General features: G+C 44.4%; 3 protein-coding genes across 3 annotated transcripts; 1 reads left to right on the forward strand and 2 right to left on the reverse strand.

The window, feature by feature from the left end:
- Positions 1-3,934: 3,934 nt before the first annotated feature.
- On the reverse strand, positions 3,935-14,639 carry MYCFIDRAFT_207219 (uncharacterized protein; the record flags this gene model as incomplete). The annotated part of the gene is made up of 12 exons (XM_007926692.1): positions 13,077-14,639; positions 12,739-12,887; positions 12,270-12,715; positions 12,159-12,244; positions 11,993-12,121; positions 11,796-11,962; positions 11,701-11,770; positions 11,434-11,673; positions 11,387-11,400; positions 11,181-11,356; positions 11,112-11,150; positions 3,935-3,949 (listed from the first exon to the last, which is right to left on the reverse strand). The coding sequence occupies exons 2-12, from the start codon at positions 12,845-12,847 to the stop codon at positions 3,935-3,937; spliced, it is 1,491 nt and encodes a 496-aa protein (XP_007924883.1). The 5' UTR covers positions 12,848-12,887; positions 13,077-14,639.
- On the forward strand, positions 12,302-14,639 carry MYCFIDRAFT_210833 (uncharacterized protein). The gene is made up of 2 exons (XM_007926693.1): positions 12,302-12,887; positions 13,076-14,639. The coding sequence occupies exons 1-2, from the start codon at positions 12,872-12,874 to the stop codon at positions 14,209-14,211; spliced, it is 1,152 nt and encodes a 383-aa protein (XP_007924884.1). The 5' UTR covers positions 12,302-12,871; the 3' UTR covers positions 14,212-14,639.
- MYCFIDRAFT_173289 (uncharacterized protein) lies at positions 14,620-14,862 on the reverse strand (the record flags this gene model as incomplete). Its single annotated transcript, XM_007926694.1, has 2 exons — positions 14,620-14,666; positions 14,697-14,862. The coding sequence occupies 2 exons, from the start codon at positions 14,860-14,862 to the stop codon at positions 14,620-14,622; spliced, it is 213 nt and encodes a 70-aa protein (XP_007924885.1).
- Between the last annotated feature and the right edge of the window lie 674 nt (positions 14,863-15,536).

Below are 15,536 nucleotides of genomic sequence, written 5' to 3' on the forward strand. Positions count from 1 at the left end.
GACCTTCTATAGCGTTCCCCTTCCGTCTACTACCTTCTACTTCTCTATAATAGCAGCTCTTCGCTATACAATTACAACTGCACTCGCAATACCGGTAATATAGCTAATAACTAAGAGATAAGCGACCTTACTAAGCTCTCGTCCGATGCGCTATAAGTCGCTTAAAGCGTATAAGTCTATATCTATAGTATATAGCTAGGCAACTAGCAAGACCTTAGTAATTAAGAAGAAGAAAACGAGGAAACTAAGCATCTAGGTTAATAAACAAGCGACCTAACCGAGCTCCTAGAAGAAGACGAGGAAGACGAGGACACTAAGCTACTAGGATAGGGTTAAGGTCTCGATCCGCCTTCTAAGATTAACGAAGCCGCTTGTATTCGTTAAGCTATCTTCCTGTCCGATAGCTAGCACGATCTCTAGACATCTAAGGACATAATTCGCAACCGGCCTACTCGATCTAACTAGCGCCCGGCTAGGCCTTAACGTACTATCCTCGAGCCGACCCCTCGCAAGTCTATATAGTAGAAAGGCAAGGTCGTTAACTATACGCTAGAAGATAAGGATAAAGATAAAGATAAGACTAACAATAAGGATACTAGCGAGGAGGAAGAAGAACTTAGTAAGAGTAAGCTATAGCGCGAGTTGCGGTCTAATGCACCTAATAAGCATAATCGTACTAGATAGATGCTAGGCCCTAGTAGCATTAGTAATATCTAGGAAGAGGGAGCCGATAAAGAAGGCCTAGTAGCTAGCATAAATCCGAAGTAGAAGTATAAGGCTATTATACAGCAACTAAGATCCTTTACTATACTATTCGAGAAGCTACTAGTTATATAGGCCGGCAAGCTAGGCACTACGATATACCGGGCTAATATAGACACTATTTAGCGAGTATTCCCTAACGAAGGCCTCGTTAGCTCTGTCGTCTTGCGTAATAAGCTAAAGGGCCTTATTAGTAAGGACTTCTTCGATTTGTATAAAAGCGAGGAGGGCTTGCAGCCGCGCAATCTCTAGGATATAGCTTAAACAATTAAGACTCGTGCGCTAACGTGGTTTAATCTACTAGATTCTAGCCTGCTACCTAATACTCGTAGAAAGTATAAGCAGTATACTATATCGTTCGAAGATAAGCGTAGTATTGTCTAGAAGCGTACTTGTACTATTATATACATCGTCGTACATTCTATAGTAGCTAAGCGTTCGTCCTTCTTAACTAAGGCTCTTAGGCTATACCTAGTATATAGCGGTAGAGCGCCTATATATATTATCGACACCCTTAGTAATATAGGTATTACTAATAGGTACGACACTATCTAGGAACTTATTAAGAAGAACGCTAATTAGGCCCGTTAATAGGTAAAGGTAATCGCTCTACTTCCTACCTCGTAGATCGCATTCGATAACTTCAATCGATAAGAGAAGAAGCGGGACTAGGTTATTAGAGATACTAATAAGTAGATAGCAATAACAACCTCGTTTATTAGCACCTATAACGATATGCCTAAAGATAGCTTAATATAGGACATACTCGACCGTACTATACCTATACTAATCGACAATATTATCGAAAACTATAATAAGGACGGTAATACGGCTAAGGCTGTCGCAATCTTCTAGATTTATAAGGCTATCGAGTCTGTTATTAGTAATAGACCGTCTAAGAATATTAAGGCAGCAGGCCTAGAAGTGCCCTCGTTCCCTAATATCGAGTCGTCCTTTAGGCCTATACCGGACAAGGTCTACTCGTAGCTAGTCTCTTTTAACGACGAGATCTCTACCTAGGGCTCTAAGCTCGTGCATAATAATATCTTCCTAGATAATATAGGTATCCCTCGCGACTCGCTAGTATAGTTAAAGCGACTAATTATCTACGTTAGCGACTAGTTAACTATCGAGCGTACCTTAGCTATTCTGTTTAAGTGCGTTAAGAATTCGGAGCTATACGAATAGCGCAAGTTTATATTGCTATCTCCTACATAGTTCTATATCTTTATAAATACCTATATAACCGTCTTCCGTACCTACTAGACCTATAATAAGGCAGGCGAGAGACTCCTATTCTCTACTTTAATCTAGTTAGATATTGACTTCTAGGGCCTAAAGGAGGTCGATCTAAAGAACTTTAAGTTCTTCCGAGGCTAGAGTACTATAGACAAGTCTTTTAGGGCTCGAGTCTTTACAATCGCTCGACAGTTGCTCGAGAGCCGTAGTAAGATCGACTTTAATAAGGTAGATATAGAGAGAAACATTACTAAGGTTAATATTGTAAAGGAGGCCTTTAACGACCTGCCTACTATAGAATACCTAGGTCTTCTCGAGAAGGTATACTAGCTTGCCTTTAGCTTAGAGGTATAGGAAGGCGATTTAGTATCGGATCTAGACAATGTAGACCCGGAAGCTAAGCTAGATAATGCCTTTACTAGTATATATCGTATACTCTAGGAAATCTCGATCTTTAAGCGTATGCGATATGCCGTCCGTATATAGGATATCGGCTACCTCCGCTAGGTCGTCGGTCTATTAATTCCTTCCTTCTTCGGAGCAAGACAATCTAATTACGGTCGGCTTATAATCTACCTACATTAGTTACTAAATAAAGGCAGATCTCCGGAGGTATAGAAGGCCGTACTATCGACTAGGTACGTTAATCCTTCTAGTAAGAAGGGCAAGGCAGTTGCTTCTAATAAATAGCTCAAGTTATACAATTACGAGTACTTAGAGGACATTAAGCAGTTTAGCAATTCGACCTACGACCTTGCTACAATATTTAAGAAGGTCGCTAGCAACCGTAAAGCGACTCGAGTCTTAAAGAATATGTTTAAGGAGAATTCTAGTATTTAGCGTACTAGCTACCGTACTAAGAAGGATAGTAGCTCGGATGTCTTTAATCGCGCGGACAAGATTTATATTAATAGCTTTACAAAGTAGTAGACTAGTACTAAGTTCCTACTCTCCGACGATATTTAGCTCCTTAGATTAGATATTATCTAGTCTAAGATCGACAACTTTAACGAGGCTAACTAGCGCTATAGTCGTAGCTTCGCTACCGTTATCGAGCAGTTAGTAGGTTAGGAAGAGGTCGATAGAGACTACGGCCCTATCGAGGATATAGTACTAGATCTAGAGGCCGATACTAAGTAGGATAACCTTGCTAGCGTACAACGCCTATTCTATAAGATCGACGATTAAGCAATCGGTAGCGGTGTTAGTAGTAGATCTAGAGGCGGTCGCGGCTATACTGCTACTGCGTCTATACTTAGTAGTAGTAAAGTATAAAGCATTAGTCTGTCGGTCGTTGTGTTTATGTTATAGAATCCTTATTTCCTTAAGCAGATAACTAATATACTAGCTCCTTGCTACCCTTCTATTATATCCTTATAAGCTCGCTAAGCGGGCTTGCTTTCGAGCATATTGCCTTAGCTATTACCGCGCCTAAGGAGGCCGACTTATCGCAGCCTTAGGTACTATAGTATAGTTCCTCGCCCTGCGGTAATACATAGCCGTTATTGTTGCCTTACTATTATTATAATAGCGCATTGCTATTAGTAGAGGCAAACCTTACCTGCGATACGCCGATATAGACTACCGCTTTCTAGCTTAACTTCTTCTTCTTCTATATATATACTAATATACTAACACCCCTAGCAATATACTAGCTATTAGCTCTTAATAGTAATAGTATCGATACCTCTTTGTCGCATATAGGTAGCTCTATAGCGATTAACACTATCTCCTAACTAGTCCTACGGCTTGCTACTAATAGAACCGCTTAAGTTAGTTAAGGTTCCTCGGCAGGTAGTTTGTTTAGTCCTTTTAGTCTCCGATAGGCTTTGCTAAGTAAGACGTTGCGAGGCGACTCTCCTAGCGAGTAGGTTGTTTTCTATAGCTTTAGCGGGCACCGACTACGCATTTAACCGAAAGAGCACAGTTGTTGTTAGAACATCGCAGTCTTAGTGCAGACTACAGAGGTCTTAGATAGATTAGCGGAGGTAAAAACTCTTTAGTAAGGTACACCTATAATGCGGCTAACGGTCTAACTCGGTAAAAACTCTTTAGTAAGGTATACCTTAAGTAGCGGCTCGATAGCGACTCTCCTACTAAGCAGGTTAGTTCGTAGCATTGCTATAGGCCTAACTCGGTAAAAACTCTTTAGTAAGGTACACCTTAAGTAGCGGCTATAGGCTTCCTACGTTCGGATTCTTTATAGGATAATATATGCGCATCTAGTTAAGTCGGCGTAACGCCTTCGTTAGGACTGTTAGTTATAATAACCTTAGTACGTAAGGGCCTCTAGTATACTTAAGCCCGAAGGCGATTAGTCTTAGTCTTAGTCTTTACTGCTATACGACTGCAGCACTGCTATACGACTGCAGCCCTTTGCGTATTAAGACTACTATTCGACTATAGTACGTACCGATCCGAACCGAGCGCATTAAGACTATTATCCGACTATAGTGCGCCTCTTCTAGCAAGCGCATTAACATTGCTATACGACTGCAACGCGCTCGACAACCCTTTTCTGCGGTGTCTCTAATACTAAGGGCGCGGTTATACTCTATTATTGTCTAGGTACTAATAAGTGTCGCTTTAGCGATCGCTATCGTATTTCGCTTAATAAGTCCCTTCCTATATACCTCGCGTACTATAGTTAGTAATAGAATGCGTTAATTGTTACGTATTACGCGTAGCATATAGGCTATGTGTAATACTAGTATGCTTCGGAGTGTATGCTTCTATAGCCGCTTAGTGCCGCTAGTTAATTAGATCCCCGGACGCTACTATTCGTTTTCTCTGCCTTATATAGTAACTAGTTATCGGAATAATCGTTCTAGGGAGAGTCTAAGTAATAGAGGGCGTTAACGTAAGAGGGCTATCGTAGCTTCTCGAAGAGTGCTTACGCTCGATATATATTATCGCCCTACGTATCTATCCTTACTATATATATTGTATTGCCTGTAAGAGTACGCGGTGCAATAAGTATAGTTTTGGTACTAGTATCGCTAGTGTCGCTAGTGTCGCTAGTGTCGCTAATGTCGCTAGTGTCGCTAGTATCGCTAGTGTCGCTAGTATTAGTAACTTCTCGGGTTTCGGAGGCAGTTCTTAGTGCCTAAGGCGGCCGTCGTTATCGTATTAGACACTTTTGTTAGCGCTATTTGCTAGAAACGCGCTAAATCGACGTATCTCGCTATATTAGTGTTATAAAAGTCGTAAAGGTATTATTAATACGCGGAAGGAAGCAGCTATAACGTTTAATCCTACTAATTAAGCGCTCTACTATACTAAATCCGGGGTCTTAGCGGGACTCGGTATCCTTATCGCTTCCTCGCATTTACGCTCCTCGACTAGCTCCTATATACGATTTAACTATCGATACCTACGACTATCGATACCTACGACTATCGACACTTACGACTATTTATAAGCCCTTATAGGCAAGCGCGTCGACAGCTAAGGTAATATACTCGACTACGAGGGCAAATATGCTTAGCGAGCCTATAAGGACATAATAGACCTATAAGGACATAATAGAAGGGTAGTAAAGAGCCTATATAGCGAGCTTACAAGTACATAATAGAAGACAGTAATAGAACAAACAAATTCGTATAGGCATCGACTCTAAGAATCTATATCCTTAATTTAGCTATTATCCCGGACTCTTTAACCTCTGCCTAGTAGGTACTACGATAGAATATTATCGCTAAAGGCACTCCTACGGCTGCTAGCCCTACTATAGCTTCTCTTAGAGGCTCCCTCGCTAAATACCCCCTCTGCTACCTAAGGGACGCGGATATTGCGACTACTACGGGTATAGTATGCTTATGTAAGCAACTGCTAGGCTTCCTCCCCGGTAATTTCGACCTAGTCCTCTTTAGACGAGGAAGACGGTAAAGAGCTATTATCGACTTAAAGAGATGCTCCGGTACGAGGCCTCTTCGTAATACTACCGTTACCGCGCTTAGTACGCTTTACCGCCGTCGAAGGACTAGCAATAGGTATACTTAGTCTAGCTTAAGGATTAATAGCAGCAGCTGCTATACCCTAGGCAGCGTTAGCCTAGATTTGCTAGTTAATTATAGCTACCTAGCGGATAGTATTAGCCTAGGCGGACTAGTATAGGCCTTGTCGTATACTAAGAAGCTCTACCTCTCGTTCCTCTAGTATTAATTGCTATATAGTCTAGCCTTATGCTTACGGATTCTTAGTAGCTTCCTTTACCGCCTTAGCCTCCTCCTTCTTCTTTGCCTTAGCGACCTTTGCAGCCTCCTAGTTAGTATACACCTACTTAGCTATACTATTTAGAGCAGTATATAACTCCGGTAGAGCTATATCCTTATACTACTAATCCTTTATCTCCTATGCGGCATTTAATACCTTCTCTAAGTTAATATCTACCTACGACTCGTACTCGCGAGCTAACTTAAAGATATTAGCTACCGCCTATATAAGACGATCCTTTATAAAGTAACTGCCTAGGATACGGAAGCGTCGGCTAGTTAACGGAAACATACCGTCGGCCTTCTCTAAGCACTACTTCCTAATATATAGTAGTATACAAGCTAGTCGAGATCCTACGCCTAGTAGTATAATAGGTTTAACATCTCGAAGCGGCTTCGGTAGTAGAGGCAGGTCCTTTATTAGCTTAGGGTTGTACTAGTTACAATAGTCTACTAGATCGGCTATGCCCTTTAGATATAAAAAGATCGCTATATGCTCGCTATACTCCTTATTTATAACGGTACGGAAGCAACGATTCGGGTTAACGATATAGCTATTAAATGCATCTATAAAGACCCTAGGGACTAAGGCTCGGGCTTTTAGCTTAGTCTTGTTCTAGAATTCGGACTTCTTCTTCTTACCTCTACTATCGCTAGCATTAGACGCCGCATTACTACGGACATTATCCTAATTACTAACGCTACTAATATCCTCGCCGGGGATCTCGACCTACCGAAGCCTACTCGTACTAGTACCTCCGCTATAACTACGACTACGACTACGACCGCTACGACTACGACCGCTACGACTACGGCCGCTACGACTACAGCTAGTAGTTAGAGTTAGTACGGCAATAGCCGTAGAACCCTCTAGCATCTTCTTAATCTAATCGCTACTATAGTATAGAACGAGGAAGAAGGCACGAGGTCTATAGAAATATAGCTTAGTTAGGAAGCCTTCCGAAAACAGCTTCGTTAGGTCTCGATAGATACGACTAAGGCGCTATATTATATCGCCTACATCCCTAGTAATAGGCAGCTTTACCTAGATAACATCGCTAATATTAGGAACATTAAGCCTAATACTAAAGGCTGTTATTGCGCTAATATAGCGGATCTCGGAGTTAGGCTTATAGTATTCTATATATCGAGAGTCTTAATCGAAGGTTAGAACTGTCGCAGTATATACTATAATCGTATAGGTTATATCGATACTACTATTAGCGCGAGTATATATATACCGCTTTGCTAGATCTAGATAATCCTTCGTAAGCTATACAAGCTAGCTACGTACTACTAAGACGAAATTAGCGCAGTGCTTACAACTATCGATAAAGACAAGGACTTTACGTATCTTCTATAGTATAGCTTCGCCCTTTGTTAAGACACGTTCTCCTTCTAGTACATTATACGAGACAGTATAGTCGATAATATAGTATAGGTAGTTATACGTTGCTAATAGGTCCTTAGGGATATACTTAACGATATATATAACCTCTAGACGATCGATGCTACTGCGAATAATACGAGACTAGAAGTAGCTATTACCGATAGTACGTATACTAGAGTGTTAAAGGACATACTCGGTTATTGCCTCGGACATTGTAGCGGATACGCATAGAATAAGGGTATCGATACGCAGGTACTCGCGAATCTAGTAGACTTGCGAATACTCTAGTCGGAAGTTAGCCTCTTCGCCCTATTTATAGATAAGATAGCATTTATTAAATACCTCGAGGCCGATACGATTACGGACTACAGGATCGCGTAGAAGCTCCTTAAATTGCGGTATAGCGGCCTATTCTAGACTAAGCAAGATATACCAGATCTTACTATTCTTAATATTGTCGTAGATTGCTAGATCTAGACGCTTAGTCTTAGTAGTAATATAGCATAAATAGACTAGTCCCTCGCCTCGACCGATATACTCGATAGCTACTGCCTACTTAGCACTAAGACGATTAAGTAGGACGACTTAAATAGTAACTATGCCTATTAACAGCGTAAAGCCCTACAAAACTAAGCTCTTACCCTCGCCGGTACGAGCGATTATAAGCACATCGGCTTGTCCGTAGATAAGCGCGTACAAGACCTCGATCTAGGCCTCTATTAGTATATATTCCTTGCCTAGGTACAGTATGTCTAGGATCTTAGTTAGACTAGCGACGATAATATCGCGCTATATAGGAATAGCCTCTAAATGCTAGCCTACTTCCTATACCGTCTCCTAGATACGTATAAGCGACTCGGTCTTAATATTCTCGCATCTCTTCTAGAAATAAGCAAGATACCGATCGCGTTGCTTAGGCAGAGGCAATAGTTGCTTAAGACTAAAGTCTAGACGCTCTCGATTAATTGCCGAGCGGCCTAGAAGCGGTGTATACTACGCTAGCCGACTTGTGTCCTTAGCTGCCTTGTTAGCCGCTATCTTAGCCTCTTTCTCTTTCTACCGCGCCTTACGGCGTACTTTCTCTCCGCCTATAGTAGTTCTAGAAGCGCTAGTTCTTAAAGCGCTAGTTCTCGAAGCGCTAGTTCTAGAAACGATTTAGTAACAGAATCGCTAGTTCTAGAAACGATTTAGTAATAGATGTAGTAGATTTAGAGGCTATAATTAAGAAGTAGACGCATTAAGAAGCGCGCGAAGCGGAGCATTCGAGTGCAGTACGCGTATGCAGGTCCGTGCGTAATAGTTTCTAAATTGCTAAGAAGAAGTAAAGTAGAAGCGGGAGACAAAGCTAGAGATATAGCATAATCGCTCTACTGCCTAACAAGATATAGTAACGCGAATACTTAGAGGTTGTAGAGGGCATTAGGAAGGCCTAGAAACATAGTTGTCCGAACATTCGCTAGCGATTGTTACCGTTTGTATAGCAGGGTAGGGGTAGGCTCTATAGCTAGCCTATACGTATACCTTACTTATACTAACTATAACATTGTTAATTTTCGCATTTTCTATACCGTAATTGCGTAATATACAAGTTTAGCTATTTGTCTAGGTCCCGTACGATATATGTCCTATATAAAAGTGCGATAGATTGCGACCTACAAAGCCTCTAAATTCTATACTAGTTATATAACCTCTATAGCACTACCCGCTCCTAGCGGTTTGCCGTTAGGCGCTTCGCTAGAATAGGAGGCACGACGCTAAACCTAAATAGTTATTTACGTGCTTTCCTCTTGCGTAATATAGCCTATATACACAAATACGACTATTCTACGAAGCGCCTAAATAGAGGTAGTCTAAAAAAGGGAGGGCGGAAGAAATCGACCTTTCTACTACTAAACTATAAGACGACTCGTTTCCTATTCGATATACTGCTATATAAGGTAATTTATAGTATAGCAGCGGTTGTCTAGTAGGACAGAAATCTCGTTTAGTTCCTTACGAATGCTATCGATCTACGAAGCCGAGAAACACGCCTCCGAGTACGCCTACGAGCTAGTAATAACGCCTTTATCGATAACTACGTACGATCTTACTAGAAAGAAGAACGAGAACCGAAGTTATTACTAAGCATCGTAGCTCGCTATAATAATTATATAGGTAGCGTAGATATCTATAATTAGCTCTAGTTCTATTATTCCTCTTAGTATAAGTTAAGGAAGGGTTAGTATCTATTATTCTACTTCCTACTTAATACTGCTATTATTAACGTATATATACTTCTTCGTAGCGATAAGAAGGATAAGGACTTTAATAACTAACGCGAGTTTAGAGTTAAACTAGCGTAGCAAATAGTGCAGAAGGCACAAAGTAAGAAGAATGCTCGCCTCGCTATAGAGGCGACGGTAAAGGCTAATCGTACGCTAACGCCTCCGCCGCCTAGGCAATAAGGCTAGTTTATCGTAGGTTATACCTATAATACTAGCGGAGCTCGATAGAAGCGCTATTAGATTAGAAAGGGCGATAGCCTTCCTACTACTAAAGAAGCTCGCTACCTCGCTCGTAGGGGTAACGCTATATACTCCTAGAAGCCTGTTCTTAAGCGCTAGCGTTACTATCTCTATAAGTACGTAAGGACCGCTTAGGGCTTCAAATACTAGCCTCTTAATAAGAAGGATAAACACTATTTAATACACGCCTACTTATATTATAGTCCTATTGCCTTATATAAGGCATATAACTTAATATAGTATAACTAGCCTAATCTATATACCTTCTTCGAGAGCCTAAAGCCGGAGGGCTCTTTAACCTCTGCTAGCGATTAACAATAGTCGCTATTGCTAATAAGTTAGCTTTATAGCTAGCATTTAAAGCATACTGCATCTTTATAAGCGAGGCAATCGTCTTATATAGCTATTTAACCTTTAACTAGAGTGCCTTAAACTCCGCCCTCTTAATAGCTATTACCTTACTTCGAGAGCCTTCTTTAGCGGAGCTAGCAACTACTATAGGCGACTCCGTAATCTCCTTCTTAACCTCCTTCTTAACCTCCTTCTATAGGAGGTTTATATCTACCCTTAAGTCCCTTACTGCCTCTACGAGCCGGTTAACCTTAGCTATAAGTAGACTAATATTAAACTACTTCTTAAGTAGACTCGGCGGTTTAATTAGTACTAGAAGTGTCTCTTTACTAAGCTTATAGCGACTTAGTCGACGGTGTATACGAGACAGCCGAGACTCGGTTAGTAGCTAATTAGTTATTAGAAGGTCTTAATCTATAGTCTATATAGTCTATATACCTGTCTCGATAGCGTGCTTAGCGCTTCTATTATATGCCTTCTTCTATACTTTCTACACCTTTACTTAGTAGAGTTTAGACTATAGAACCTTTACTAGCGACGACTCGTAAGAGTGTCGGCTTCTTAACCTTAAGCTCTACTACGGCTGAATCCGAGCCCCAATCGGACACGATCGCTATTCGAGGGGCGATGCAGTTTTGTATAGGGCCACACCGGATTTAGCATGGAAAGTGGAACCTGACAAGGGGATTGCTAGGGTGGGTGTTCGACGGACTTAACCACGGAGGCGGTTAAGGGGATGGTGGAGAGATTCTTGCGGTGGTTACAGAGCTTTGGGGATGAGGTGGAGTTTTTGACGCATCGTGAGATCGCTGAGCAGTGGAAGCGGTCACCATGATAGCTTTGTCGCAGGGTTGTTGCTTCTTTTCCCTCGGAAAGAACGATGCAGGGCTGTAGTTCTACAGCAAATCAATTTGTCGCAGAAGCACTGCCGGCTACCGCTCTCACAGTCGTCTATCATCAACGGCGGGAGCACTCGTGTGATCCTCCGGCATATGTCCCGATCTCACAATGCACCCAGCCAGAGTGCTGCTGCTGTGCGACCTGCGCTTGCCATAGATAGGTCGTAATCGGAAATGCCGAGCATCTATCTAAATCATGCTTTTGCGAGTGCCAGTAGCCAAATCGTGTTATTATCAAGTCGAAAGCTGAATTCCAAGGATATTTTGGGTGTGATGTCGTATTTGAGAATCCTTGTACGAGATGGGACGTGTGGCTGCAACATCAGGGATCGGACTGGGACTCTGGGAGGTCGTGCTCGTTGCTCAGAGACACAATGATTATTTGGCTTCTTGTTTGCTGCTTCCATGACCCTGGAAACATTCAAGAGCTCTGCACTGAGACTGAGTGCTGCACTTTCAAGCTTCCAGTTGCGACCGAGGGGTCCTTCCAGTTGGAGTTCCAAAATGGAAAATAGCAGAGCCGCATCAAGGTACGACAAGCTTCTTCGTATCGGGGCCGAGGTTGGCACGATGGCACGATGCCATTGGCGAGGGGTCGGCACACTACATTGTCACTACTGCAGGTATCGGCACGTCAGCCAGCTTCGGTCACTCCTCCTGAGCGCCTTGGAGGGTCGGTGTTGTACTGTAGGAGGTGTGGCCGTGGCCATGAGTGGTAGCAGGGCGCATGCAGTTGGTATTATTATTCTGTCAGCAGCCAGCCTTGTGCTCGTGGTCGGCGAGGATATCCACGCTTAACCGCGTCACTTTGGAGATGGCATCAAGGCAGACGGGAGGAAGCGCAACGTCGTAGATGCGAGTCGACCAGGTAATAAACGAGATGATCTGGCTGTTTCTGGCATAGCAGCACCTTCTGCGCGGCCGGTGGATCAGGAAATGAGGCGACGCACTGTGCTAGGTGTGTCGGCTTTTCCACCTCCGAGGCGTTCATCTCGAGCTTCTGTTCTCTTCCTGCTGCGCATCTGCCAGCCTGTGACGCTCTCTGCTTGAAGAGCCGCCGTAAGGTTGAACCGACCAGCAAGCAGAGCACGAGAGGCGCCGAGCAGCTCACGGCGACGGCGACGACGACGACGACGACGACCCACGGGAACGTGTGCGTAGAATAGAGGCGCCCTAGAACCAGACGGAGCAGGGGGCAGAGGAGCCAGAGGAGCGACGAAGGTTTCATCTCAACGAAGCCCAGGTCCATCGAAGCCATCGAACATTCCATCTTGCGAGCAGCGACTGCACTACACCGTCTACCCGACACTACGACTCCATTTCCTCGCAGCGCTGTCGACTCGCTTATGCGGCAAGCTGAGCGCACTGCAGCATTCCACGTCCCGACTCTCGACTCTTGCCGTGCTTGCCTGGGCTCGCTGCTAATACGACGCCCCAGCGAATCAGACACCGCGCAGGTACCCAAGTACTTTTCTGCTGTGTCGCCATCCTGTGCACTGTGCCGCCCTCACGATGTCGAACTCTACCAGTACGTCTTACTCGACCCCATTGATCGTTTCCCTTTCCTTGTCCACAAGTTGTGCGCTGCTTTGTCCGCGCAAATTGCGCGAAGCCTACCGCAGCGTTAACGACTGATAGCCACCTCCTCTATTTCCACCCCTCCCACCACCACCACCAGCACCTCTACCATGGCCACCACAACTGATCCCGCCCCAGTCACCTCGACTACCAACCCGGCCGAGAGCAGCTCGAGCATCCTTTCTTCCATCAGCTCCTCCGTCTCCTCCGAGATTGTGTCTCCCACAACGACTACTCGAGCGCCGACAACGAGCAGCCAGCAAGTCGTTTCAACAAGCACACTCAGCCTGTCGTCCGTGCCGCCGACCACCCGAGTAATTACATCGGTCGTAACTCAATCTCCAACCAACCCCACCGACACTGACACACCTATAACTGTCGTTGTCACTCTGACAAACTCGCCATCGCAATCACCTGTGACCACGCAGTTTACGAGCAGCACTGGCAGCGCAACTTCGTCACAAGCCGCGCTTAACACCGGCGGTGGAAGCAGTGGAAGCGGCAGTGGCGGTGGACTTAGCACTGCTGGAGTCACCGCCATCGCAGTCGTGGTTCCTGTAGTCGTTGTCGCACTCTTAGTACTCGCCGGTATCTTCTTCTGGAGGAAAAGGAAGCAAAAGAAGGCTGCGGAGGAGGCGCGCCGTAAGGAGGTCGAGGATTATGGCTTCAACCCCAACAATGATCCCACCCTTCCTACCGTCGTCTCAGAAAGCGGCCACGAAATGTCGGAAGACAATAACGGCTACCGTGGATGGGGTGCGGCGGGCGCATCGAATCGTAAGATGTCGACCACCCTCTCTGGAGGCCATACCCAAGGCCAGCTCTCTGACGCGGGTAGCACCCCATACGGCGGCCATTCGCCTGGTGGTGGAGTCTCCGAACAGAGTGGCGATCCTCTCATGCACCAAAGGCGAGAGACCATGAACAGCGACATCGGGTCTTTGGGTCAAGGACCTATAGCCGGAGCTGGCACACAAGGAGCCGTGAAGCGCGGTCCTTCGAACGCCTCGTCAACATACACGACAGGCGCACACTCGGATATCTCGGCAGAGATGCCACCGCCTGGTAGCGTGCCATCTTCTTATGAGCCTTACAATCCAGCGGCAGGGTATGGATACAGCCAACATGGCCCGTATGGAGACGGCTCGTATGGTGGGACTGGTGGCCAAGATGGCATGCCAGTTGTGCAGGATGTATCGGCACGACGGAACACGCGCATACAACAGCCAGGCAATTATCAGCAAGGAAACTCGGGCATAGCACAGAACTTTTAAGTTCTTCGCTCGTTACCGCTGTCAAAAATCGTTTTCTATTTGTTTGAAATTTGTTGAAGACCTCGATTGGATCAACGGACACAGCACCGCAGAGCTTCCTTTTGGGATACGACTCGAAGCACAGGGACGACCATCATCGTTCCAGGATATCAGGCCGAACCTGGTCACACTCATGGCGAAGGCGTTTATTGCTCTTGGAAAGATATCAAGCTGCCATGGCCGGCGAGCCATGCGCACACATCAATCTGTTTTCATTTTTAACTTGTGCATTTGTAGACTTGTAGTGGAGAAGGGAAGGAGGAGGACATGAGAGAGAGAAAGAGGAGATTACGATGACGAGATATCACCCAACTACTACCGCTACTACCTCGACACACTGTAGGTTAATACAATCACATACCACACATATCACATACTGCTTCGTTCTGACCACGATCCCATGACTTGCTTGTGACCTCAATCCTTCTCTGCGACCTAACCTGCACTGAGGTCAGCAGCTAAGACGTGGATGGGCTGCGCATGTTTCGATGATCTTGGACGTTGATCTTGCACGGACACGTTGTCCTGGCGAGTGCGAGTGGCCAGTGGTCGACGCGCCTCGCTTCCTTGGGTCCTATCACAAGTTGCAGCCGGGTACCTTAGCGCGCACATAGGGTAAGAAAAAACCGTAATCTTATAGCAATTCTTAGTCCAACTGTATAAGTTATTTTTAGCTGTACGTCTACTGTAATCTCCTAATATGCTGTAGACAGTTAGCCTACTGTTGAATCTGTGTGCTATATAGATTTCTAAACCGTAGAGATCCACTTTTGCTATAGGATCTAATAGGAATAGCCGCTAAGCGGTTAGGGATGTGGATACTACCCGTATTTCCTTCCGACTTTATGCTATTATATAGTAATCTTCCTTTACGCGTACCTATTCGCATCGCTTCCGCACTACTAAGTCCTTTATATATCGACTTTCTAGATCTCGCGCGCGCCCGATTCGATATAGCAGAGACAGTAGCAGCAGTAGCAGCAGCAGCAGCAGCAGCAGCAGAGCCGCCGGCAAAGCGGCTACTACTAGAAGCACTGGTATATTACATCCTACACTCTTTGCTATTCCTATATAGTATTAGTCTATACAATACTAGCTTTAGAATTCAGGTTATATAGCTTCAGAATACAGCTTCAGAATACAGCTTTAGAATACAGCTTCAGAATCCAGCTTAAACTGTCTACTACGACTATATCTAATATATGTACCTCTTGCACCTCTATACTATTTATTTATTCTAACGTTTGCTAAGCCTTTATATGTAAACAGGCGGCTATAGTAACATA

Source organism: Pseudocercospora fijiensis (assembly GCF_000340215.1).
Source record: "Pseudocercospora fijiensis CIRAD86 unplaced genomic scaffold MYCFIscaffold_3, whole genome shotgun sequence".
In the NCBI taxonomy this organism is placed as follows: Eukaryota; Fungi; Ascomycota; class Dothideomycetes; order Mycosphaerellales; family Mycosphaerellaceae; genus Pseudocercospora; species Pseudocercospora fijiensis.